Source organism: Kwoniella dejecticola, chromosome 10, assembly GCF_000512565.2.
Source record: "Kwoniella dejecticola CBS 10117 chromosome 10, complete sequence".
In the NCBI taxonomy this organism is placed as follows: Eukaryota; Fungi; Basidiomycota; class Tremellomycetes; order Tremellales; family Cryptococcaceae; genus Kwoniella; species Kwoniella dejecticola.
Window position 1 is genome coordinate 1,576,053 of NC_089310.1, and position 22,604 is coordinate 1,598,656.

The 22,604-nt window shown below is 50.3% G+C and overlaps 10 protein-coding genes across 10 annotated transcripts; 6 read left to right on the forward strand and 4 right to left on the reverse strand.

Moving 5' to 3' along the window:
- Positions 1–434: 434 nt before the first annotated feature.
- On the forward strand, positions 435–1,979 carry I303_108107 (uncharacterized protein; the record flags this gene model as incomplete). Its single annotated transcript, XM_018411358.2, has 5 exons — positions 435–572; positions 689–772; positions 858–1,211; positions 1,319–1,662; positions 1,787–1,979. The coding sequence occupies 5 exons, from the start codon at positions 435–437 to the stop codon at positions 1,977–1,979; spliced, it is 1,113 nt and encodes a 370-aa protein (XP_018260026.2).
- Positions 1,980–2,364: 385 nt separating this feature from the next.
- Positions 2,365–5,720, forward strand: I303_108108 (uncharacterized protein; the record flags this gene model as incomplete). The annotated part of the gene is made up of 9 exons (XM_018411359.1): positions 2,365–2,730; positions 2,861–3,578; positions 3,696–3,965; positions 4,069–4,313; positions 4,381–4,606; positions 4,877–5,071; positions 5,140–5,266; positions 5,325–5,601; positions 5,679–5,720. The coding sequence occupies 9 exons, from the start codon at positions 2,365–2,367 to the stop codon at positions 5,718–5,720; spliced, it is 2,466 nt and encodes an 821-aa protein (XP_018260027.1).
- Positions 5,721–6,748: 1,028 nt separating this feature from the next.
- I303_108109 (uncharacterized protein) lies at positions 6,749–9,553 on the forward strand (the record flags this gene model as incomplete). The annotated part of the gene is made up of 7 exons (XM_065969759.1): positions 6,749–6,807; positions 6,859–6,914; positions 6,966–7,201; positions 7,252–7,548; positions 7,608–7,753; positions 7,809–7,922; positions 7,975–9,553. 7 exons carry the CDS (start codon positions 6,749–6,751, stop codon positions 9,551–9,553), a joined length of 2,487 nt encoding a protein of 828 aa, XP_065825831.1.
- A 401-nt stretch (positions 9,554–9,954) lies between these two features.
- Positions 9,955–10,518, reverse strand: I303_108110 (uncharacterized protein; the record flags this gene model as incomplete). The annotated part of the gene is made up of 1 exon (XM_018411361.1): positions 9,955–10,518. The coding sequence occupies one exon, from the start codon at positions 10,516–10,518 to the stop codon at positions 9,955–9,957; it is 564 nt and encodes a 187-aa protein (XP_018260029.1).
- Positions 10,519–10,869: 351 nt separating this feature from the next.
- On the reverse strand, positions 10,870–12,722 carry I303_108111 (uncharacterized protein; the record flags this gene model as incomplete). The annotated part of the gene is made up of 5 exons (XM_018411362.1): positions 10,870–11,084; positions 11,151–11,814; positions 11,883–12,077; positions 12,133–12,456; positions 12,516–12,722. The coding sequence occupies 5 exons, from the start codon at positions 12,720–12,722 to the stop codon at positions 10,870–10,872; spliced, it is 1,605 nt and encodes a 534-aa protein (XP_018260030.1).
- A 356-nt stretch (positions 12,723–13,078) lies between these two features.
- I303_108112 (uncharacterized protein) lies at positions 13,079–14,894 on the forward strand (the record flags this gene model as incomplete). Its single annotated transcript, XM_065969760.1, has 8 exons — positions 13,079–13,214; positions 13,271–13,343; positions 13,408–13,915; positions 13,976–14,190; positions 14,246–14,510; positions 14,564–14,659; positions 14,711–14,772; positions 14,831–14,894. 8 exons carry the CDS (start codon positions 13,079–13,081, stop codon positions 14,892–14,894), a joined length of 1,419 nt encoding a protein of 472 aa, XP_065825832.1.
- A 41-nt stretch (positions 14,895–14,935) lies between these two features.
- Positions 14,936–16,386, forward strand: I303_108113 (uncharacterized protein; the record flags this gene model as incomplete). The annotated part of the gene is made up of 7 exons (XM_065969761.1): positions 14,936–15,036; positions 15,095–15,163; positions 15,221–15,506; positions 15,554–15,625; positions 15,669–16,160; positions 16,213–16,281; positions 16,345–16,386. 7 exons carry the CDS (start codon positions 14,936–14,938, stop codon positions 16,384–16,386), a joined length of 1,131 nt encoding a protein of 376 aa, XP_065825833.1.
- A 326-nt stretch (positions 16,387–16,712) lies between these two features.
- On the forward strand, positions 16,713–18,142 carry I303_108114 (uncharacterized protein; the record flags this gene model as incomplete). The annotated part of the gene is made up of 7 exons (XM_018411364.1): positions 16,713–16,814; positions 16,862–16,959; positions 17,008–17,122; positions 17,181–17,292; positions 17,355–17,454; positions 17,507–17,834; positions 17,882–18,142. 7 exons carry the CDS (start codon positions 16,713–16,715, stop codon positions 18,140–18,142), a joined length of 1,116 nt encoding a protein of 371 aa, XP_018260032.1.
- A 223-nt stretch (positions 18,143–18,365) lies between these two features.
- On the reverse strand, positions 18,366–20,542 carry I303_108115 (uncharacterized protein; the record flags this gene model as incomplete). Its single annotated transcript, XM_065969762.1, has 10 exons — positions 18,366–18,445; positions 18,503–18,802; positions 18,860–19,036; positions 19,100–19,110; positions 19,175–19,258; positions 19,314–19,584; positions 19,638–19,712; positions 19,775–19,923; positions 19,987–20,141; positions 20,195–20,542. 10 exons carry the CDS (start codon positions 20,540–20,542, stop codon positions 18,366–18,368), a joined length of 1,650 nt encoding a protein of 549 aa, XP_065825834.1.
- A 533-nt stretch (positions 20,543–21,075) lies between these two features.
- On the reverse strand, positions 21,076–22,280 carry I303_108116 (uncharacterized protein; the record flags this gene model as incomplete). The annotated part of the gene is made up of 2 exons (XM_018411366.1): positions 21,076–22,080; positions 22,134–22,280. 2 exons carry the CDS (start codon positions 22,278–22,280, stop codon positions 21,076–21,078), a joined length of 1,152 nt encoding a protein of 383 aa, XP_018260034.1.
- Between the last annotated feature and the right edge of the window lie 324 nt (positions 22,281–22,604).

The window sequence follows — 22,604 nt, forward strand, 5'->3', positions numbered from 1 at the left end:
CACGATATCCTGGAAACTACTCTCAAACCTAGACATGTTTAACGACTTTTATGACGCTATACATTCACCTGTATCATGACCGTACTTTACATTTCTCTCTTTCTTGGTTGTTCGTGCGCAGTGTCAATAATACGATATACTATATTCATACCCTTATACCGCCAGTATTACCTGTTTACTCATATACACATATACACCATCCATAGAATGTGACATGACACTATATCTGAGAGTTTAAATGGGCGCGTGGTTTAAGGAGTAGATGATTGAAAACGCGAGTGACACGTGGTTGCGGTTACCTCCATCTCGCTCTGATATTTTTCTGAACTGTCATTTTATCCTTGCTTGCCCATCATAATTGCTATATCATATCGACAATCCTCATACATACTTCCTGACGGCCTAGGGAACAGATCGAAGAAGACAGTGACAAAATGGAATCGCTGTCAGTCCCAATCATGCCGACACCGCGGGAGGATCTGTTGAAGTCGCTCGAAAAACATAATTCGACTTTCACTACCTTGTTGAGCTTGATTCCCGCTCAATACTACGTAGCGCCCGATCCCGATGTGGTGAGTTGGTTCAGCCTATAACAGCACTTCTAGGGCGATAGACACAGGTTAATAAGGGCCAAACCGAGCGATGATGATTGTGGAACTGATGATGATCGTGCTTTGCGTGAGAACAGGTCGATAGCAAGTGGATGAAGAACAAGAAGCGTAAGACGGGCGAAGAGATCAAAGAGCATAAACGAAAAGTCAAACAAGACAAGGTGAGGGGATGGTTATTCTCACAATACCATTAATTGAAAGTGTAGAAAACGTGTAACCTGACTAAGAGGGTGTCCTTAATACCAGCTTGACCCGTCGAAGCACCAAACTCTCGATCAAATCCAATCGACCGAGAGTGCTCACAAGGAGAACAACGCCGAGCCCGAGTCAATCTCCGTATTGCCCGAAGCAGGACCATCGTCTTTACAACCTCTACCACCTACTGCGTCGATATCGGAACTCCGAACGAAATTGCAGAACAGGCTTGACTCGTTCAAGAGGCAACGGGGCGTTAATCCGGATGACGAGAATGAGAATGCCGGATCGAGGAATGCGCTGGAGGAGGAACGAAGGAGGAAACGAGGGGAGATGAGGGATAAGAGGCGAAATGCGAGAAAGGAGGAGAGGAGGAAGGACAGCGGAAAGGGGAACGTAGCCAAGGTGAGTGGAGGTCGCATGTTCCCATGCATCGTTGCACCTATACTTATCTCTCAACGGTGCTCACGACCATGCTGATTGTGCTGATAATCTTTACCCAAATTTGTCAGACCCAACTTATCGTCCCTCAACTTAAAGACGATCACACTTCATCTCTCTCGTTCCCCTCTGTCTCATTGCCTTCTTCATCTTCCGCATCGGCTTCACTCGCTAAGAAAACCAAGATGGGCTTGAAGCAATTGTCCAACCCTTCTCAGGCGTTGGAATACCTGGAGAAACACAGGGAACACTTACAGTCTCTGCCCGAGGACAAGAGGAAGGAGGCTGAAGAAAGGGAGAGATGGGCTAAAGCCGAAGAGCGGGCCTCAGGTGTCAAGGTTGCCGACAATGAGCAGGTACTCAAGAAGGCCGTGAAGAGGAAGGAAAAGGCCAAATCGAAGAGTTCTCAAGCTTGGTGAGTCGTCCTTCCTTCTGTTTATCCTTACTTTCAACCATCCATTCAATCTTGCATCCATACCCGAATCATTGGATGTATGGTTGCTTGCTTCGAGCTGACTGAGTTTTGTTCGGTCAATTAGGTCTGAACGAAAGAGAGATCTTGAGAAATCCGCGGCGACAGCAGCGAAGAAACGGAATGATAACATCGCGAAGCGGGTTGATGATAAACGAAATAAGCGGTTGGGTATCAAGGAGAAAGGTACGGGTAACAAGAAGGGGAAGGCCAGACCTGGTTTCGAGGGCAAGAAGGGTAAAGGCGGTGGAAAGAAGTAGCTTGGGATGACCAGTGTACGGGATGGTATAGTGTAGAAGGCGTATGATAGGCTTTGTTTCTTGATTCGCCTCTACCGCCGATTCCGCCTATTTTTACGATTGTTCATGTTATGTATTTTGTGCATAGATCTGGTAGCTTCCTCGGCATTGTCAGAGCTGCTGTTCCATGCGCCGGGTCCATCGCACTCAATATTGCAGGATAATATACGCCGAAAAATGATTTCGTATGGCAGGAGCGGGTGTCACCGGGGCGATGAATGCCGGAATCAACGACAACAACAACGACCACGTCGATGTCATCACAAATCCTTCTTTTCTCTTACTTACATCCTTCACTTCATACACCTGACAGGGGCATGAGCCTCATCTGGAACCTCGCTGCATCATGTCCGCTCCTACGCCTGACCCACCGCCGCCTCCGGGCGATGCAAATAACAATCCTCAACCTACATCTCCTCGTTCTCCACGTTCAGCACCCGCACCAGCGACTATCGCAATCGGTCAACCTCTTCCTCCGGAATTGTTACAACCTCAACCTCCTCCTCGGCCCAACATCACGTCCATGCTCTTCCTCACTGCGTTCTTCTTCTTTATGAGTGGGAACAATCATCCGATCAATTCAGGTATCGAGATCGGACCAGATGGCGAATTGCGGGCAAGAGTAAGCGAGCTGGATCATGCCAAGATGATTCGAGATGAGTGGGAAGGCGTTCTTCATGGCAATGATACAATGCGAGGGAACTACACGGAGGTGAGTGAGGATATTTTGTACATCACTTGCTAAGCTTTGCAGAGACTGGGCGACAAAGACTCGTTCATTATTCATCGAGGCATTATTGACCCGCTATGATTCAAAGCTAACGTGGTTGCTGAATACATAGTCCGCCGTACCCTTGGATCTCCCAGCGTCCCTGATACCTCCTGAGTACACCTACAACCCCAGCCATCATGACTTCTTCACCAACATCACTGGGTTCTTCCGCTCTTCTACCCTTCACCCAATATCGCTTGAGCCAAATAACACTGCCCATCTTCCACAAGACGGATACTGGCAACATCTCTCATCTCAAATACCCGATTTGGGTCTCAACACGACCGGAAAGTGGAACGCTACGTTGGCTGACGAGCTCAGGGGATCGTGGAAGTGGGATCAATCGACGAAGTGGAATATGAACTTGAAAGAACGAAATATCTCGTCCATCGTACCTGATCTCGAAGATGTTTATAGAGCTAATGGGACGGAATGGGAACGATACGAGGATTGGAATTGGATCAAGGGGTCTCTCACTCTTACGGCTCAGACGCCCCCAACGATTCTCAATCTGACAGAAGTCGATGGTTTAGCAAATACGGAAACATCACTGGAAAGCGGCGAAACAACGATAAGTTATGATTTCTTCGGACTGCATTATCTCCCAAATGGGACGTATAACCTTTACGGATCACCGGAAGGTATGAGGATAGATATTAGAAAGATACCCGGTCTGTGGTACGGACAAGCACACCAGAATGTAACGAAGGAGATTATATTGAGGGAGTTGGAGAAAGAAGTTAGGAACATCGATGGGAATCTCATGATAGGCGATCTGAGGGATGATGGTAAGTTCACGTACAATCGTATTCGCCTCCGTCTCATATGCCTTATGGCTTTGATTTTTGTGAGCCGGCATGGCTCGATGAAGCTGATCACGATCACGATCACGTATGCCTTGCTAGATATCTCCGAACAAACTACCTGCCCTCTGCTCATTCACCTTACTCTTCCACCAATCCCACCTGGCATCACCAAGGAAGAGATAGATTTTTACAACGCAGAAGTACAGAACCCGACCGGTATCAAAGCCTCGATCCCTCGTCCTCCGGCTTACTGGGAGGTGGGAAAGGGTTTAGGTGGGGTGATAATTGCCGATCAATGTGGTTGGGCGATGGGTATAGAAGGTGGAGAGGGTATTGGCATTGACGAGTTCTGGGGAAGGAGTATTGACTGTGAGTATACACCATTTCGAGTTGTCCGCCGGATCATTCTTCACCTCTGTTTATGGATATGTATATGTCTTCAGCTGCTGATTGGGTTTCAATCAACCTGTAGACGCAGCGTACGCGACGATCTCGCAACTCATCGTTCTACTCCTGCTCGTTCGTCAGATGGAACAGACCCGTACCCCTTCCTCCCTGTCTAAAGTGTCCGTATACACGATTGTCATCATGTCAATTACCGACTCTTGGATCTTCTCCGCTCACGTCGTCGTGGGAATAATGAGCGACAACAAAGCAAGTCTACCGATGCTAGTACCGGGATTCATGTGTTTGTGCACTGCAGTTGTATTTGGCCCGGTGAGCATTTTCCGTTCTTCCGCCTTTCTCCCTTCGCGGTGAACTGATTTGTCTGTAACCGATGTAGAGATACGCTGTGCTGCTCCATAGGATTCAAGCACCTGAGAGAGTTTCTGCTCCGACTCCAACCATTACGCGAAACACCAATAATCAGCCGGCCGTCGGACCAGCAACGAACGCGGGCAACGCTGGGGCTTCATCCGGAGTAGAGGTTGCTGAGGATGGAACTGTGAGGAGGATTTCGTTTTTGGATAGTCTCAAACATTTCTTCAGCGAGCATCCCTTGTTCAGATGTGAGTGTCCTTCCATGAGTCTGGCCTTCCTCGACACTCTGAACCGCATCACTGTATCTTCCTTTCCTGCTCCACCCATTTCTGCCTATCACAAAACTTGTCTCCCAGCTTCAACCCTGTCTCATCCTCTCATCCTCAATTCACCACTTTGCCCTTCATCTCATGCCTCTCCCTTCATTCCGCAAACATACCTCTGTCTAGATCGGTGCTTCTCTGCCCTTCGTTGTCACGACTGACACCAGAAGCTTCCGCTGACGATCTGCCATAAAGGGTTCGCAATATTGGGGTTCCTCTTCTGTTTCCTACAATTCGCTTTCCTGCCGTCTGTCATACCTTTCTTCCTCTTCGGCCTATACTCGTTTTGGTTACCACAAATCTGGAGAAATGCGAGGAGAGGTACGAGCAGAGCAATGGATGCTTGGATCGTTATTGGGACTACGCTTGGCAGGTTGGCTCTTCCGTTGTGTAAGTACAGCTCAGCTCAATCTAAGAGAGCGGTCGGCATCCTGTTAATCTTATCCTATCCGCTGCAGATGCGTTCGCGTACTCTGAGAACGTCTTTTTCATCGAAAAGGCAAGCTGGATTTGGGGTATAGTATGGTGGCAGCTTGCTCAAGTGACTGTACTTTTTGCTCAAGAAAGGTTCGGTCCATCATTCTTGTGAGTTGCACCATACTATTTCGCATTCTCATTCAACTCACATCGTTGAACGACATAGCTTGCCAAAATCACTATCTCCTCCCGAGTCTTACAACTACCATCCCGTCCTGCCCTCTTTTTCATCTGACCCCGAAGCGGCCGCATCTTTCCCTTTGCTGTCCACCGACGAGAAAACGTGTTCAATCTGTATGGAGGAGGTCGACCTTTCGCAATCGCTCAACCAGAACCACTCACATTCTACCGGTGGACTAGGAAACAAGAGGAAGAATTATGCGTTAGCTCCATGTGGTCATTTGTTCCACACTAATTGTCTGAGTCAATGGATGGCAGTCAAGGTCAGTGATCTCATCTACGTCATTGGAGCTGTGGAATGCGCTAAACTTCTGACTCGACCAATTGACGACAACTCCAGACTATCTGTCCGCTATGTAAACGAAGTCTCCCGCCGCTATGATAGGCTCGCCCGAAGATCCTTTTGCTCCACTACGCGCCCGACGTTCATTGGAGATGTCAAAGGTTCTTCCGCATACCCCGCAGTTAGATACCCTGTTGTAAATCCGCCACCGCATGCATCTGTCAGCCTGTCGAATTCTACGCTCCGTAATTTTCAGCTGATCGACCGCTCAACCTGACATGGGCATCTCCGTTGACAAGTGGTTTTGGCTTCCAAGCAGCTACACCAGGCGACAGTCAGCCGAGACAGCCGTGTCGATCTTTTTACGGTAACACCACAAGAAGAAAGGCGCTTTTGGTGGTTACTCCGAGCTGAAGCCATTGCATCCCATAGTAAATGCGAGACATATGCAATCGTAAGTCGATAAGATCCAATTAGTTATGGTATAAACTCAAAAGAAGATGCGAGACATCTACCATCGGTCTTTGTAATGGTAAGTGCGGTCCTGTGTTGGCTTGGACAAGAGGTACAACCGGCAGTTACCACTTGCGTCAATGGTTCATCGTTACTTGATGCGTTGGTTTATGCAGTTGATGATTCCAGAAATGTCAATAAGGTTGCTGGACCCTTGATATTCCGACGCCGAGCGACGCCACCGGAAACGGTAAGATGGGTCGGATTCGGTAAAATCACTCCTACGGCTCAGGAACCAGTGATCGACAGGCGGAAGAATGCCGGCATTCAACCTTCTTATTTGGTAAGCGATTTTTTGTTGCATTTCTCGCCATCTATGGTTAATCCGGTGGCGTCTTCTGCCGAGCCGATGCATAGAAGGAATGGCTCACAGACTACCTGCAGCGAAATTCCTGCTGAACCTTCTGCATATTTATGACATAAGCAACACATGCGATCGAGGGATAATAAGAGATGGCGCGGAGTGGTCGATGTAATGTTCTGAGGATCTTGAAAATTATATATAGCCCATCGGACGGAATGACTGGTTAGCAAATTCCTTCATCCTCAACTTTTTTCCATCCATACCCCTATACCCAACACTCGATCATACTCAAGCATTTCACTAAGCCAGTATGCATCTCTCAACGGTTCTCGTCGCCGCTGTGGCCTGTGTCTCTTCGGTCAATGCCCAGTGAGTCGTCTCGCCTTCAAAGCAGGAATTCTCAGCTTACTCGACTTGTAGTGTCGCATTGTGGGACAAGGGAATGTTCGGACTGAACTACCCGTACCAGGCCGACGGTGAGTAAGGTGACCAGCTTACTCGATCTAGGACTTATGTGTTCTGCTCAGATCCCCAAAACCAAAACTACAACAACAATGAGCCAGTCATTCCACTGAAACAAGCGGACGGCAGAACTACCGCACAATGGTTCGGTCACGGCTTGCTGGGATATCCACCGAAGTCTGGAGATTTCATGTACTTGCCATCGGGCGGTACTTATAACGGTGAAGTCAGCTGCAACCGAGCTCAAACAGCTCTCGGTAGTCCCTATGACAATACGCCGAAGTACAAATACGCTTGTAAAGTGAGTTTGAGCTGTCTCTGCTCTCATTTGCTTTGGCTGACATCTTTTAGCCTGACGGTGGTCAATACTCTGGTGTTGGCGCTTTACACGTTATGAACACTTACAACGGAACTGTCGACAACAAGTGGTTCGGTGGATCCGCGTTGGCTATTGCATATACTTCGGATGTCGGTAGTCTCCAGCCAAACGACATGACGGTCATCAGTGTCAACCAGAACTCGGTGTGGGAAAGGGAGATCAGCTATCAGATCCCGGCTGGCATGCCACCTTGTCCATCTGGCGGTTGTTTGTGCTCGTGGAACTGGATTCACCAAGGTGGTCACGGTGAAGGATATCCATACGAGATCGTGAGTTCCATTTGATGAAGAACCGGACTACCTGTAGCTAATCAGTGATTCACACACAGTACAACGTTGTCTACCGATGTCAGGTAACCGGCTCAACCGACTCCGCAAACACAGTGCAGAAGGGTGCTGTACCCAATAAATGTGATGGGAACCCTGCCGGCTGTGTCAAGGGTCCCAAGACTCCGATGTATTTGTGGCAAGCTGAGTGAGTCATTCATTACGAGACCAGGTCGATTCCTTTATGCTGATTGTCGTTGTAGCGGAAACAACCTTCCCAATCTTGATACACCTCCTAACTACCGAGACAATTGGGGATTTGCCGATGGAGCTCAAAATGACATCTTCACTCCCGCTGCTACTCCGGCCAGCTCTGGGTGAGTATTGGCTGAATCCAAATCTAAAGCACCTTGCTCATGTATTACGCAGCACTCCCAAGGCTACCGCAACCGCCTTGCCTTCCGGATGGAGCTCTGTCGGCTGTATGGTCGATGATGTCAACCTAAGAGCCCTTCCAGGATCTTCTTACTCCGATCCCGCCAATAACACTATCCAAGCCTGTGTCGCTTCCTGCGCTAAGCAAGGATACAACTTTGCCGGTGTCGAATATGGTCAAGAGTGTTGGTGCAGTAACACTGCTACTCTTACTTCTGCCCCGGATTCCGACTGTAACATGGTTTGTCCCGGAGATATTTGGAGCAACTGTGGTGCAAGCAGCCGAATCAACGTGTACAGGAGCGCCAAAGCGCCTACGACTGGCCAAGCTACTGTCCTTCCAGACTCGGACGTACCTGCCGGATGGTCTAGCTTAGGATGTATGGTTGACGATCAATCCAACCGAGCTTTGAACGATGGATCGACTTCATCCGATACCAATTCTGTCGAAGAATGTATCGCCACCTGTGGTGCGCGAGGTCTACCATACGCTGGTGTCGAGTACGGAAAGGAATGTTGGTGTGGTAGTACCGCAAGATTGGTGTCTGCTACTTCGGGCTGTGACAAGCCTTGTCAAGGTGATCCTGCGCATATTTGCGGTGGGAGCGACAGACTCAACGTGTACTTTAACCAAGCTCTCAACACGACTTCCACCTCTACTAGTGCTTCTTCCACCAGCGCTTCCGCCTCGGCTTCGGGTTCGATATCCGCATTTATCTCGTCTACCATTCCCGTAACAGCTTCATCATCTGCCGCTGTATCAACATCATCGAGCCCGATGGTCAATTCTACGACTGCAGTCGAAACCTCCTCCAGTACAGCAAGCAGCTCTTCGGCTGTCTCATCGGTAGCTTCCGCTTCCAGCTCCTCTGCTTTTCCCAGCGTGTCTAGCTCTGTGTCTTCGTCAGCTCCCGCTTCTTCAATTTCCACCAGCTCCATTTCGTCGCTGCCCTCCGCCTCTTCCACCTCCGTCCAGGGCTCGTCAGCGAAACCGACCCTAGCCATCAGTAGCTCGACTCCATCGTCAGTGGCTTCGAGCTCGACTTCGTCGTTAGTCGCATCCACTTCCACGTCTTCGTCCGCGGCCAAGAGCTCGACATCCACCAGCTCACTGAAGCCTTCGACCACATCTTCCAGCACCACATCTACCACTGTGACCTCGACGACCACGTCCGCCGCCGCCACCGCGACCACCTCTCTACCTGCTGGATGGGTATCTAGAGGTTGTTATGTCGACTCGTCGTCCAGCCGAATCCTCGTCAGTTCCATCTTCGAGAACAAGTCCGACATGACCTACGCACAATGTATCGCCACCTGTACCAGAAAGGGCTACTCCATCGCCGGTGTTGAATACGGTACGCAATGCTTCTGTGCGAACACCCTCACCAACCCTGTTCCCGCTGTCGCCAGCACATGTGATCGACCTTGTGCAGGGGACAAGGCTACGATGTGCGGTGGATACAACAGAATCAGTATCTTGCAGAACACCGCTGTCAAGCGAAGAAGCTGGGGCGACAAGAAGGGTAGACCACACAGTGAGATGATCAAGCGACGAAATGAGACGGGACAATAGATGGGCTTGATTGGCTTCTTTCCGGGTTTTGTAGCTATCTTTGTATTTTTAGTTCAATAACGATTATATAATTATAATGCATACGCCATATACGACAATCGTTTCAGAAATCTGCTCACATGTCATTTGGCAAAGCTTCGTCTATTCATCTATAAGAGTTGCCGGTTTCGAATCTGCCGTGACTCCACATCGAGCGCGAATGCAAGCTGCGCGGTATGGTGATCTCTCACTTCCGTGTGTCCACATTTGACAATGGATCCTTTTGATATGTCTTGACGCCTTGATGAACCATGACACACAATTCTAAAATCAGTCCAAAGTCAGAGCAGGCCCTTTCAAGACGTCTGAATAAACTCCGAAGTCTCACTCACCCAGAGTCGTCCTCTACTCCTCCAAGATCCTCACTTGTCATATACCTGAACGCCAAACAAATGTCTTACCGCCCAACTATGCGGTCCCACCAAAAGCGGTCCGCCATAGATGAAGGGAACAGGATTCTTCCTCTCCCTACGCTTGACTACGACCCTGTGCTGCCATTCACCTGACTGGAACTCCTCCACTTGTTCACGAGTGACTGTCCCATCGTCGCTTTTTGACCAGTTAGCGAAGCTCTGTATATGCGGCCGATCTAGGATAGTGCGCTGCCACCACGAATTACTTCTAAACGGACTATCTTCGTACAGCTTGACAAGTTGGTCTGGGGTGTACCTCGACTGCGTGAGTTGTGCATGTTGCAAGTGAGTGGACCCGGCCTCTCGGGGTATTAATGGTATGGATACAGGTCTGAAGGGATTTTGCGCCCAATAGAACCGCATCGTAATAGCTAGAACGATGGAGAAGGGGACATTGAGGCCGAGAGTCAAGGCGGCGCGGAACGCTGAGTAGAAGGTGATACGGGTGCGATCGGATGCCGTGCCGAAGAAGGTGAGGTGTCGCTGGAACGGGGTGAATTGGAGGGTGGTCATGGTAACGAGGGAATCTAGTCAGTTTGTAGGAGAACCAGGAATCGGATGTATGCAATATCTGAAGAAGGGACTGTCTTAGAAGTTAGAAGTTGATGCAGACATCATGTTTACTTGTTCATCGCGATCGTCAAAAGGACCATACGTCATCTCGATTTTGTCGCAATTTGCTCCCGACGAATCTGGATTGACCTCGTCGCTTTCGCGATTGAAACAAGAGCCCATGCCAATTATCCTATATACATAGTCATACTTATACCTGCTGTCACTGGACCGCCGTCATCATTCATACCTAAGCCTACGGTAACCTCTTTCCCTTTGACCTGCCCGATTCATCCACCACTTCCCCATAATCTACTCATCGTCAAGCTCGCCAATAACGGTCTTGGAGAATTGTCTGGCTGAGATGCGTCGATGGAAAAGAATGTCGAGCTCTCGATATGATCGACCTCGCATCTCCGGCAGGTAGAAATACGCGGCCACAAAGAGCATCGAAGCCGTTCCGAGGTAGAAGAATGCGGTCTTGCCGATCAATGCCCATCCAGTCGGGTTGAGCATGTACGCGTTGACTGCAATCATCAAGACAGGTCAGTATTCTGCATTCGCCCACCAGCTGGTCAACATTGACAACTTACGAATTCCAAATGCAACACTCGAAACATAGTACGCGTCTCGCGAAAGACCGATGGTCATTGCTCGAAGCCGAAGGGAGGCAGTCTCACCAACAATCGTCCAGCACATAGGACCTAGAGTGAGACCCCACTGAAGACCGATGATGATGACCAAGATTCCTTGCGCCCACTGCACGCCCGAGCTCTGATTGACACAAGCGAGGATGCCCATAAGCGCCATGACCAAGATGTTGAAACCTAATCCCCATAAGACCAAAGTTCGACGACCGAAGCGGGATGAGAGGAAGACTGAGCACAGGACCGCGACAAACTGTACACCGGTGTTTCCAAGACCCAAACCATAGGCTTTATCGTTTGGCAGACCGGCGACCACGAAAAAGTAGGTCCCGAGGTTGCTGACCAGTAGACCGGTAAGGTTCGCTCCAGCATGCACGGCGCACACGATGAGTGTTCTTCGCAGCTCTGCGCCCTTGAAGCATTCTTTGTATGTTGCGCCTGCCATGGTCTTACTTTCAATCTCGTTGGTTCTGACCATCATTGCCACGACTTCTTCGGGGTTCTCACGTTTGGCCCGGCCGAGACGCTTTACAACTTTCGCAGCCGCTTCCAATTTGCCCTTGCGAACCAAGTACCAAGGGGATTCGGGGGCAAAGAGCAGAATCACCAGCTTCGTTGGTGGATTTAGCGATGGTTCCTTTTCGAAGCGACCTAACAGTGCGATTGGCAAATGCTCACCATCGGCGCAGGCCAAGCCCACTGAACCGCAAAAGGTATTTTGTAGGACCATTCTGTTGTGATATCCTTGACACCATACAGGACACCAGAGGCGATGAACTGACCAATACACCAGCACAGCTGGACGTAGGTCGTCAGAACAGCTCGCAACCGGATAGGGGCAACTTCAGAGGCGTAAGCAGTGGGAATTACGGACTGAGAAGAAAGTGGATCAGCCTCGGACTCAATGTCGCAATTCCTGCTTACTCACGAAAGCTCCCCAAGGGATTCCGGATACGAACTGTCCAGCAAACAACACAGGTAAAGAGTTGGAGAAGAACACTATGAAGATTGCGCCGAACATCAAGACCATGGATGCTTGAAGAGTCCATTTGTAACCGAAGTGGGAGGCAGCTTGGGCGGAAGCCAGAACCCCAAAGACAGCGCCGATGGTAGGGGCCTGGGTCACTGCAGATTGCCATGCAGCGGAGATTTGATATCCTTGTTGAGCGTTGACATACTCGCCGTATCGTTCTCTAAAGCCTTCCAAGGCGATGAGGTTGCCTACCAGAGCGAGATCGTAGCCTTCCATGACCTGTGGCAGCAAGGGGGTTAAGTTGATTCGCAAGGCTCTTTGACGCGACGCAGACTCACAATACACATTGATACGATAAATGACCAGAAGACAGCACCTTTGTATTCAAAGACAGACTCCCATATAGTCATTGCATGTTCGAGTCGTTCGGCTTCGACCGCACCATCCAGGCGATCTGCCTTCTCCAAGGGATTGGCATGACCGTCATACTGGACCTCGACATGTTCGCTTAGGTCCTTCTCGTTGGTTGATATGGCTGACGACATATTGTGAGTTTGGGTGAAGAACTCGATGTGAAAGGGTTTGAGTTGGTGGATCTTGCTCGAGGAGACCCCATGGTTCACCAGCTAGTGGAGACTATATATATCTTCGATGTTCAGATGGGTTAAGGGGCTTTCTCCCGGACCGGACATACTTATCGGGTTTAAGCGTAACCCAAAAGACCGGTAATGATACGTCACACCGCCTGTCAGGAATCAATCCATCTCCGTACGGACTGCTACTTAAAGCTCACCCATGATCTGTTTTCTCCATGTTTATGTTCCCGTTTCATGTGTGTCTTCGGACTCTACGCGCCAATATACACATTTTTGAAAAGTACCCACTAATTTCTCTCATTGACATGTCAACGTCTGAGACCGGAGCCGGCGAGCTGGACGCCAATCAGGAAACTCCGAAACGCACTCGGAAGAGAAAACACCGGGAGCCATTGAGTTGCGCCGAGTGTAGGCGGACGAAGGTGAAATGCGATCGTCAAGGTGAGCTGGAGTCGAAGGATATTCGGAGGAAGGAGAGTCTGACTGTTGGTGACAAGTGCCATGCGGCTCATGCGTGAAGCTGGGTTGCGGGAATCTCTGCCCGGACGGCGCGAGACCGACTCTGAAACCGTAAGACGCTCGCTGCCTTTATGCGATGCCCTTGCGCAGCTCTGACAATCCTTGACGGAGCTAGTCGAGCATCAACACACTCTCACCGGCAGAACATCACTACAGAAAGCGGAGACTACGTTTCACAATTGACCCGCGTACTTCAGGAGCATGGGTTGCCAATACCGGCCAAGGAGACTACTTCAGAAGTAAACGCTTCGGCGTTGAGCACTTCGGAGGCGACAAGCATAGACCCCAATGATCTGCGGCTAGGAACAGACTTGACGCTTAGCGCAGACTTTCATCAAGACCATTTGCCTCACACTGGACCGTCTCCGCCGCCGGTGCAAGCCAATCTCGAGCAGAGACACCCGCATTTCGCCCCCGATCATATGCATCAGTGCATACCGAGTGCAAGTATGGATGTCAGATCAGACTCAATACACCGACAAGCCGACACACCTAGCAGTAGTCTCAGTGGGGTCACAAGCGGCAGAGACCTCGACCGACATAGCCATGGGTTGTTGGTCTTGAACAGACGTGGTCGATCGAAATATCTGGGGCCGACTGCGGCAAGTGAATGGTTGAGGGATGTATGTCAATCAGGGGTACTGAATGAGGGACAGCGCTGAGTCTTGCTTCGTGATATGCAGGAGAACCACCATAGAAGCGTGGAGGATACACCAGCGGTATCAAGAGCCAACTCACCCGATGCGACTGAAGCGAGCGCGATCATATCATTTACACGCACATCATTTCCGTTTTCATCGCCCCGAGGCATCCGGACTGCGGACTTGCTCAGAGGACTGCCGATCAAAGAGGAGGCGTATGCACTCGTAGAGTCGTTTCATCAGTACTTCGGCTGGTCGTGAGTTGCGTGTCGAGTCAGGATGATCTGCTCGGAAGCTCATTCTTTGCTTCAGTTACGATTTAGTCCCCAGGAAATTAGTCAACGTGGTGTTGGATGAGGCTTACACAGCCAAAGACGCGATGGCGCAAGGCAGGCGGACAAAGGTCGATTACCAGGACCTGGGCATGCTGTTCATGGTTTTTGCGATGGGTGCGATACACAACGTGGATATGCCTGCGGATGATCCGATGGGCGATGACTTTGTGGCTTGCGCGAGGGATTCGTTGGCGAAGGGGAACTTTATGATCGACAGCTCTTTATCTGGCCTGAGGGCGTTGGTGGGTCGGGAGTGACTTGCATTCAAGGCGCCGTGCTGATTTGTTTCGGTCAGAACATCATGGCACACTATCATCTGGAGACAGATCGCGGAAGGAACGGTGATTGGGCTTGGCCACTTTGGGGTTTAGCAATGAGGATTATACAGGCGGTGGGTTGCAAAAGGAATGCCTTCTTAGGTCAAGTGCTGACAGATTCTTAGATGGGTCTGCATCGTGATGGTGAGAGGTGGAAATTATCGCCACAGATTGTCAATGAGCGGCGGTGAGTCGTGTCGCTTCGCTCGGTCACGAAAGCTGATCAGATTCCATATGATATCAAGCCGCATGTTCTGGGAAACCCACTCAGTAGAGGTGTTCCAAGGCAACTGCTTTTCCCGACCGTAAGTGCCTCACCCGGGTGAATTTTACTGATACCCAGATGCTCAATGCAACCGGCACTCATCGACACCAAGTTTCCTGAGGATGCCGGCGAGGGAGCGCGAGGATTTAGCCAGATCAAATTTGAGCTGGCCCAGTTATGCCAAAGGTGAGGTTGACTAGGAGCTAAATTAGGCTGTTGGAGGCTGAACGCGCTTTTCACCTAGGGTACTGTTCTTCTCCCTTAGGGTTGACGACCCGGACTTCCAGGAGGCGATGGATCTCTATGCCGCTCTGCGAGTGACTTCTTGACTGATGTCCAAACCCAGCAGCTGATGCGGTGTTTGTCGCAGTATCAATTTCCACCGGCTCATACCTTACAAATATCAATGCCGAACGGCTCTGATAGCATGTGCATCGGTATGGTCGGACAGCCAAAGCGCAATGCAAGAGAGCCCTGAGCTATTCAAGCGAGACATCCATTTGACATATCAACAATTCTTCTTGGCTGTGGTCATCTCAGAAACGGTAGTGAATCTGCTTCGACCATACTTCCTCCGAGCGATGATTGATTCGCCAAACGACCCGAGTCGCTCTATGTACGGAAACGCATTTCTAGCAGTGGTTGAGCGCTGCAACGTGAGTCAAGCCAATTGAACGCGGTTGTTTGCTGACTAGCAGCTCAGGTGCTCATCCAGCTGGCCTCTGGGATTGGTGCGACTTACCCCTCATCCTCCGCCCGGCATTGGTGGTTTTGGGTAGGTCATAGAATGTCGACTTGCGAGCTGATGCAGGGCACAGCACCACGCTTTCAACTCGGCTATCTGCATGGGAACCTTGATCCTTAAAAGCCCGAGTTGTGGTCTTGGCCCAACCGCCCTTGCGTTGATAGACCGGGTGATCTCCATGTTCACGCAGCTTCGTCAGATACGGCCTTCACGACGGACAGCTCAAAACCTACAATGGCTGGTCGGTGTCAGGTCCAGGGCTACGCAGCGGCTCGCTCAATCTTCACTGACTATCGAAGGCATCGATGACTCTGAGGACCGCGACATAGCCTTTCTCGGATGGAAGACCAGATTCATCGAGCGCGCTGGACAAAATCAAACAGCTGTATCTATATCTGCACCAGAGAAGAAGTCGGGTGCCGAGCTCCACCTGAATGATTCTCAGGATAATAGCAGCTTTGAAGCATCGGCCCAATTTGCTTCGCAGGCAGGTTTGACAAGTGTACCGTACTTTACACCTCCACAGGATGCTGCGATCGGGAGCGCTTTGACTACGGATCAATTGGTGCGTTCGTCCTTGCCGTCATGACCTTGATCTAGCTCTGATCTCTTTATAGCTCCTGGATTTCTGGGAACCATTTGTCATTCCGCAAGACCAAGGTACCTCTCAGGAACTCAGCACTAGTGTACGTCTAAAATTGAGCCTTGTTGGCGGGTCCCTTTTGGTAACACTAACATGGGGGACATAGGATTGGTGGCAGCAGCTGTTCGAGCTGCCTCCCGGATCATGATAGTCTTATCCGTTCGACCCCATAGATATTTCGCAGGAACTCTTCACGAGTCGCGTGCATGTATATTTGGCGTGTTCAATGGACGCATGCATCTCGTTGTACTTCCTGCGCACGTTGACACGTGCAATATCTCCGGATTCCAGATTACGGATATCCTGTGAACATTTTCCGTACGGCCATAACACCGGAAACAGGATCGTCCGGAAGAGCAGCGACTAATCTGGTTCGGACCGGAGATCCTTTCTCAGAATGCATATATTACCCACGGGGCGAGTGCAGATTACGTTTGAAGGATCAGCAGAAATCGTATCATCCCATCATACACCATGACCGCTGCGAATGGAACCAACGGCTACCATCATGAGCCGAGAAAGCTGAAATTTGCGGTGTTGGGATTGGGAAGGATGGGACTGAGGCATGCTTCGAATGTGAGTTGGCTGCGTCCAGTGCATGTATTGACATAGACGTCACACAGGTAGCATATCTTACCCCTCGAGCCGAGTTGGTTGCCGCTGCGGACGCATACGCGCCATCTGTTGAGAAGGCGGAAGCTGTCTTGCCGCGATCCACCCGGTGAGCAAAACGTTACGCCTTATCGCTACAACTCTGACCTCGATTAAGGCTGTTTACATCCTACGACGATGTCCTCAATGATGCGGAAGTCGAGGCGGTCTTGATCGCGACGGAGACGGCTTCGCACGCTAGTTTGACCATCAAAGCTATCAAAGCTGGGAAGGTTAGTCCAGCGTGGGTCAGAGTTAAAGGGGTTAATCGCTGACAGCTATATGCACCAGCACGTGCTCCTGGAGAAGCCAATATCGATCGATGTGGAAGCAGCCAGACCCGTCCTGAAAGCCGCTCAAGCGAGACCAGACGTCAAGGTGATGGTGGGCTTCGTACGCAGATGTGAGACATCTATTTGACTGCCGATATGCATGTGCTGATCACAAAGTGACACGACCCTCCAGTCGACGAGTCATACCAATATGCCTACGATCAGGTCACAACTGGCAAAATCGGTAAAACGTATCTGATCAAGTCAGCCTCTAACGACACATACGATCCGACGTGAGTGACTGTTCACTTTATTGGCATATGCCTCGCTAAATCGCCATGACAGGGGGTTCTTCGTTCAGTACAGCAAAGCCAGCGGAGGTATCTTCGTGGACGCTGGAATCCACGACATCGACATCGCTAGGTGGATGCTTGATGTGGACAACCCCAAATCGCTTCCAAACGTGAAGAAGCAAGTCACTAGTGTGTATGCTTCTGGTAACATAGTTCGACATCCCGCTCTAGCCGAGTCCGGCGATGTCGACAGTGCTTTGGCGATCATCAACTTTGAGAACGGCACGACCTGCAACTTTCACGTATCGAGGACATCAATGCATGGGCATGATATATACTGTGAGATATACGGGACCGAGGCGAAGCTGCACGTCAATCCGGTGGGTTTTGTGTACTTACGGCGATGACAAGGCTGATTCCTGTATAGTTACCATCCCTCAATAAGGTGAAGATATTGGACGGCTACGGCGTAAGAAACGAGACCACCCCATCATTCCTGGAGCGGTTCAAAGAAGCCTTCGCCAATGAGGTCAATATATTTACGGATACTATCTTAGACGGGAAAGCGGTCCCCGTCTCCGTCGAGGATGCCTTCCAGGCGTCCCAAATCGCCGTGGCGCTCACTCATTCTTTCCGTACGCAACGGCCAGTGTTCTTTGACGACGAGGGCCAGCCGATCTTGGAATGATCCGCAGCCTTACAAATTGGCTTAATGTACCGCTCATGGCATTCATGCTCTCGTTTCAATGCAGCCAGCTTTGCTATGTAAATAGCTTCAAGATGCCGACTTGTTCTCCAACAAATATACTCCAAGTTTCAAAAAAAAGATCGCACTTTCCATTCTGCAGGACTGATGACCAGCGCATGATGCGAAATGGTGGGCAGAAAGCGCTGATTGACTACAAGAGAAATCAAGAGCGGATATCCTCGACAAATTTCTCTTGAGCCTTATCATCAACCCAATGTTGTCGGACATCGGAGAGTTGGAATTCTGCTCGTCATGTCAGCTGACAGCCGCTCGATGAGCCAGTGATCGCAGAATACATACCATCTACTGTGGTCGAAGCGAATTTTCGCGCCGGAATATTCTCGTTGAAAAGGATCTCAAGTTCTCCATATGTTCGGCCTCTTGTATCTGGCAAGCGGAAGTAACAGTACAACGTCGAAAGGAGATTGGTTCCTAGGAAGAACAGACCGCATCTACCTCCCCAATTCCATTCCTGCGGACTGAGCATTCGAGGTACGAGCTGTTGAATTACTACACCGCAGCACAGGTAAACCGCACGAGCGATTACTACGGACTGCTGTCGCACTCTAGTCGAGGGAAGTTCTCCGACAATAGTGTAGCCTGTGGTATACAGTGAGCTTTGGCCAGGTGACACAGATCCATCGCGCCCAAGCTCACAAGTAGGTCCAACCGTTATGTTGTAGACAAAATTGAGAATGATGAGAAGAACGCCCAGACCCCAGATTGCCCCGTTATTGTTGGGGAAAAAGCCTAGGATACCGATTACTCCCAAAGCTATGGCCATTCCAGCGCAACCCGCGATATAGATATGTCGACGACTGACTTTGCCGAGGACTACAATTGTGAAAGTCTGACATCAGCTTGACTTCGATTGAGTATTGATAGCTAGATACTTACAGATCCATGAGCTGGGAAAGTCGATTCGTTAGAGTCAGTCTGATGATAGACGTCGCGGGCAAAAGTCGCACTCACCACACGGTTCCTATGATGAACATAGTTGTCATGACCAGGTTGATGTTGAACGAGTTGGTCTCACTCAAGCCGGCATTTGCAAGGCTGCGAGATGAATAAGCCTCATGCTGTGCCACACCGATAATAGCTGGTGACTTACAAAGAGGTCGTGTAGTTGATCATCGGTTGACCGCAGAAATACTGGATACCCCAGACACAGGACACGATCTCCGTTCTTCTCAAATTACTCTTCTTGAAGCAATCGGCAAAGCTCGCCCCTTGAACATCCGCCTTCTCTAGCTCGTTTGTGTGATGCATCAGGGCCAACTCAGCGTCGAGGACTTCCTCGGAGTAATAGCCATCCTTTGCAAGTCTTTTGAGAGATTTCTTAGCATCTTCAGTTCGTCCTTGTCTAATTAGATACCAAGGACCTGCGGGGGCATCAGCGTCGATCATTTGACCAAAGTATATCTAGACCACTGACTTTCAGGGGCAAACAGCACGATTACGAACAGGGGGACTGGCCAAATCCACTGAATGACATATGCAAGTCTCCAGCCTGTTACGGAGAGGGACTAATATCAGCGAGGAGCCAGGGGCTGTTCCAGGTAAGGGGCTTACTCCATTGTCCTTCGAGGTTGATGGCTCCTCGTACGACTCCAGATGCGATGGTTAGACCGATACCCCAGCAAAGATTCACAAACGCCGTCATGTACCCCCGTAACGCGATGGGGCAGATCTCGGCAGCGTATGCGGTGGTCAAGGTTTGGCTGTATATGGGTGCGGCAATCAATGTTAGTATGTTTCCGTTACGAGAGGGTGCTTGCACTTACAATATACCCCAGGGGATGCCGCAAATCAACTCGCCGGCAAACAAAATCTGCACTGAGGTAGCGAAAACAGGAATGAATATCGCGCCAGCCATTCCGACCATCGCGCAGAGGTACACCTTCTTGGCTCCGAATTTTGGGGAGAGATACCCGTTGAGCTGCACCAGCAGGTCAGCATGGATTCAACAACCGATTCCGCGCTGCCACTCACTGCCAGGCCAATTATTTCCCCAATGAGAGCGGCGTTGTTGACAGCAGCCTGCCAGTTCGCGGGAACATACAGCTTTCCTTTTGCGTCAGGAACGCCGAATCGTTGCAGAAATCCATCCTCGGCCCAGAACGAGTTGATCACGCCAAGATCGTATCCTTCCATGACAAGTGCGAGAGACAGTATCGCAGACCAGAAAGCGGCTTTGTAATAAATCTTCATGACAGTCCTGATGTTCATGGACTTCTGGGCTTCAGCCGAAGCGTGGGCTTGGGCTACGGCCGAGGCGTCCATTTGGACTTGGGTGTGCGGGACTGGGCGAATTGACTCTACCCCGATGGTGGTCGACATCTTGCGAAAGATGTGGTGGAGATGGGACTGGATTGAGGCCCCAAACACATCTTCTGGGGTTTCCACGCTTATATAGCGTTGAGGATTGAGCAGGAAGGAGAAGGATTGATCTACGGATGATGTGAAATGATCGGCAACGGGCAATACTCCCTCCGTGAACTGGGTTTCGTCACGTGTGACAGCCTTCCCGGTTCGGAGGTTTGCTGGCTCCGAGGTGCCGATGTATTGGCAATAATGATTCGGTGAATGAAGAGCTGCTCGGGTTGCCTCACGAATGCTGTGTGATTCAGCTATGTTATTTGGATGGTTTTGAGATGGTACGTCTCAGTACAATGATGTCAGTTGCGAGTCGATACAGGTTTGCCGTGCGCAAATTCCTTAGGGCATAATCATAACGACTGCACATTTAGGCCAGCTCCGCGCAATTGAAATTTGCAGCAACACAAACACACGATCGGAAAGGATTGATCACTGGGACATACATGCATTTCCGGGAGCGGTCTTCCACTGGACAGCTTACTTTGTACAAAAGCCTACATTGGACCCGTTTTCTTGCGAGTCTCCTGCTCAGAACGAAGCACAAGGTATGCTGATGCGGCCCATGTATACGACAAATCTCTATTCCCTTTCCCGGTCTTTGCATTGTAATTCTCCGCGAACCCGTTGTGTGCGCATAGTCGAAGGTATCGGTCAGAGATGTCGTCCGCCAAGTCTTGGTAGCCAGCTGACCTGAGACCGGACTCTAGCATGAGCGTTGAAGGAGCCCAGATCGGACCACGCCAGTAGCCATCAGGCTCATATAGCTTTGAATCAAGTCGCTCGGTAGCCAAACCCCATTCGGACAAATAAGGTGTCAAGTTGTTGGCAAGCCGATCCACAATCGTCTGAGGGAGATGTCGGGCGGCGATCAGGGGAAGGAACTGTAGAAGTGAAGTGCTCAACCATGTTCTCCCGCTCAACGCATCTTTGAACATGAATTTCCCCTCCTCGTCATTCCACAACTCTTGTAGTAGGCCTTGCAAAGTCTGATGCCGAAGCGACGTCCATTTCACCCAATCATGACGCAGATGTACGGCCAACTTGCCTAAGAAATCGCACTGCACGATGAGGAAAGCGGCCAGATCGGGCGAAACGCATACCGTCTGCTGATCATATGCCGTCGAGTTGTCCCATCCGCTGTCGTTGCCATGAGAGTAGTACGGCAGGACAGATGCTGTTGTCTTTCTGTGCTTGTACCAGAAATCTGTGAATAGGGAGACTTTTTCGTAGATCTCTGTCAATCGTGCAGTGCCCAGGGTAGTGAAGACCGGATGCGATTCTGATGATTGTCCATCAAGCAGTCCCAGCAATTTGAACAAGGTCCATCCATATACAGGAGGTTTGGTGTAATCGAACAAGACTTCGTTCCTTGCGACCGAATCTGGTAGACGACCTTCGGGTGTAATTCTATGAAAGGGCAGGAGGATCTGATCGAGGGCGAGGTTTACATCGTATCGCACGAGAGCTAGACCGTTTATGCAGTTGTCCCAAGACCAGACCTGGATCTCGCCATGTCAGGTGTGACAGCAATGGGTGGAATCGACATGCTCACCTTGTTCATCCATAATTTCGACATGAGAACGGCTTCGCTGTTCAGGAAACCTGCCGGACGGACCGTGGAAGTCCACATGACATACGCTCCAAGGCGATCTGTAGCCGTTACTTCGGCAAGTGCTGTATGATGATTCCAACTACACATTTTTCCCACGTATCTGTCAAACGCGACCGCCATTGCTTCGGCGTTGTCATCGAAGGTCCCCTCCGGCTCTTGAGGATAATTGCTATCAATCGATTCGATCTCCCGATCGATGACTGCTAGCTCCCAATGAGTTTCACCGGGAGCTGCTGAGATCGTCAGACGCCGATTGTTATCTTTGAAGTTGGAATCGAAGGGTGCATCATTGGTAAGGGTTAGGGGGTTAGGGGTTAGGGGTTAGGGGTTAGGGGTTAGGGTTAGGGGTTAGGGGTTAGGGGTTAGGGGTTAGGGGTTAGGGGTTAGGGGTTAGGGGTTAGGGGGTTAGGG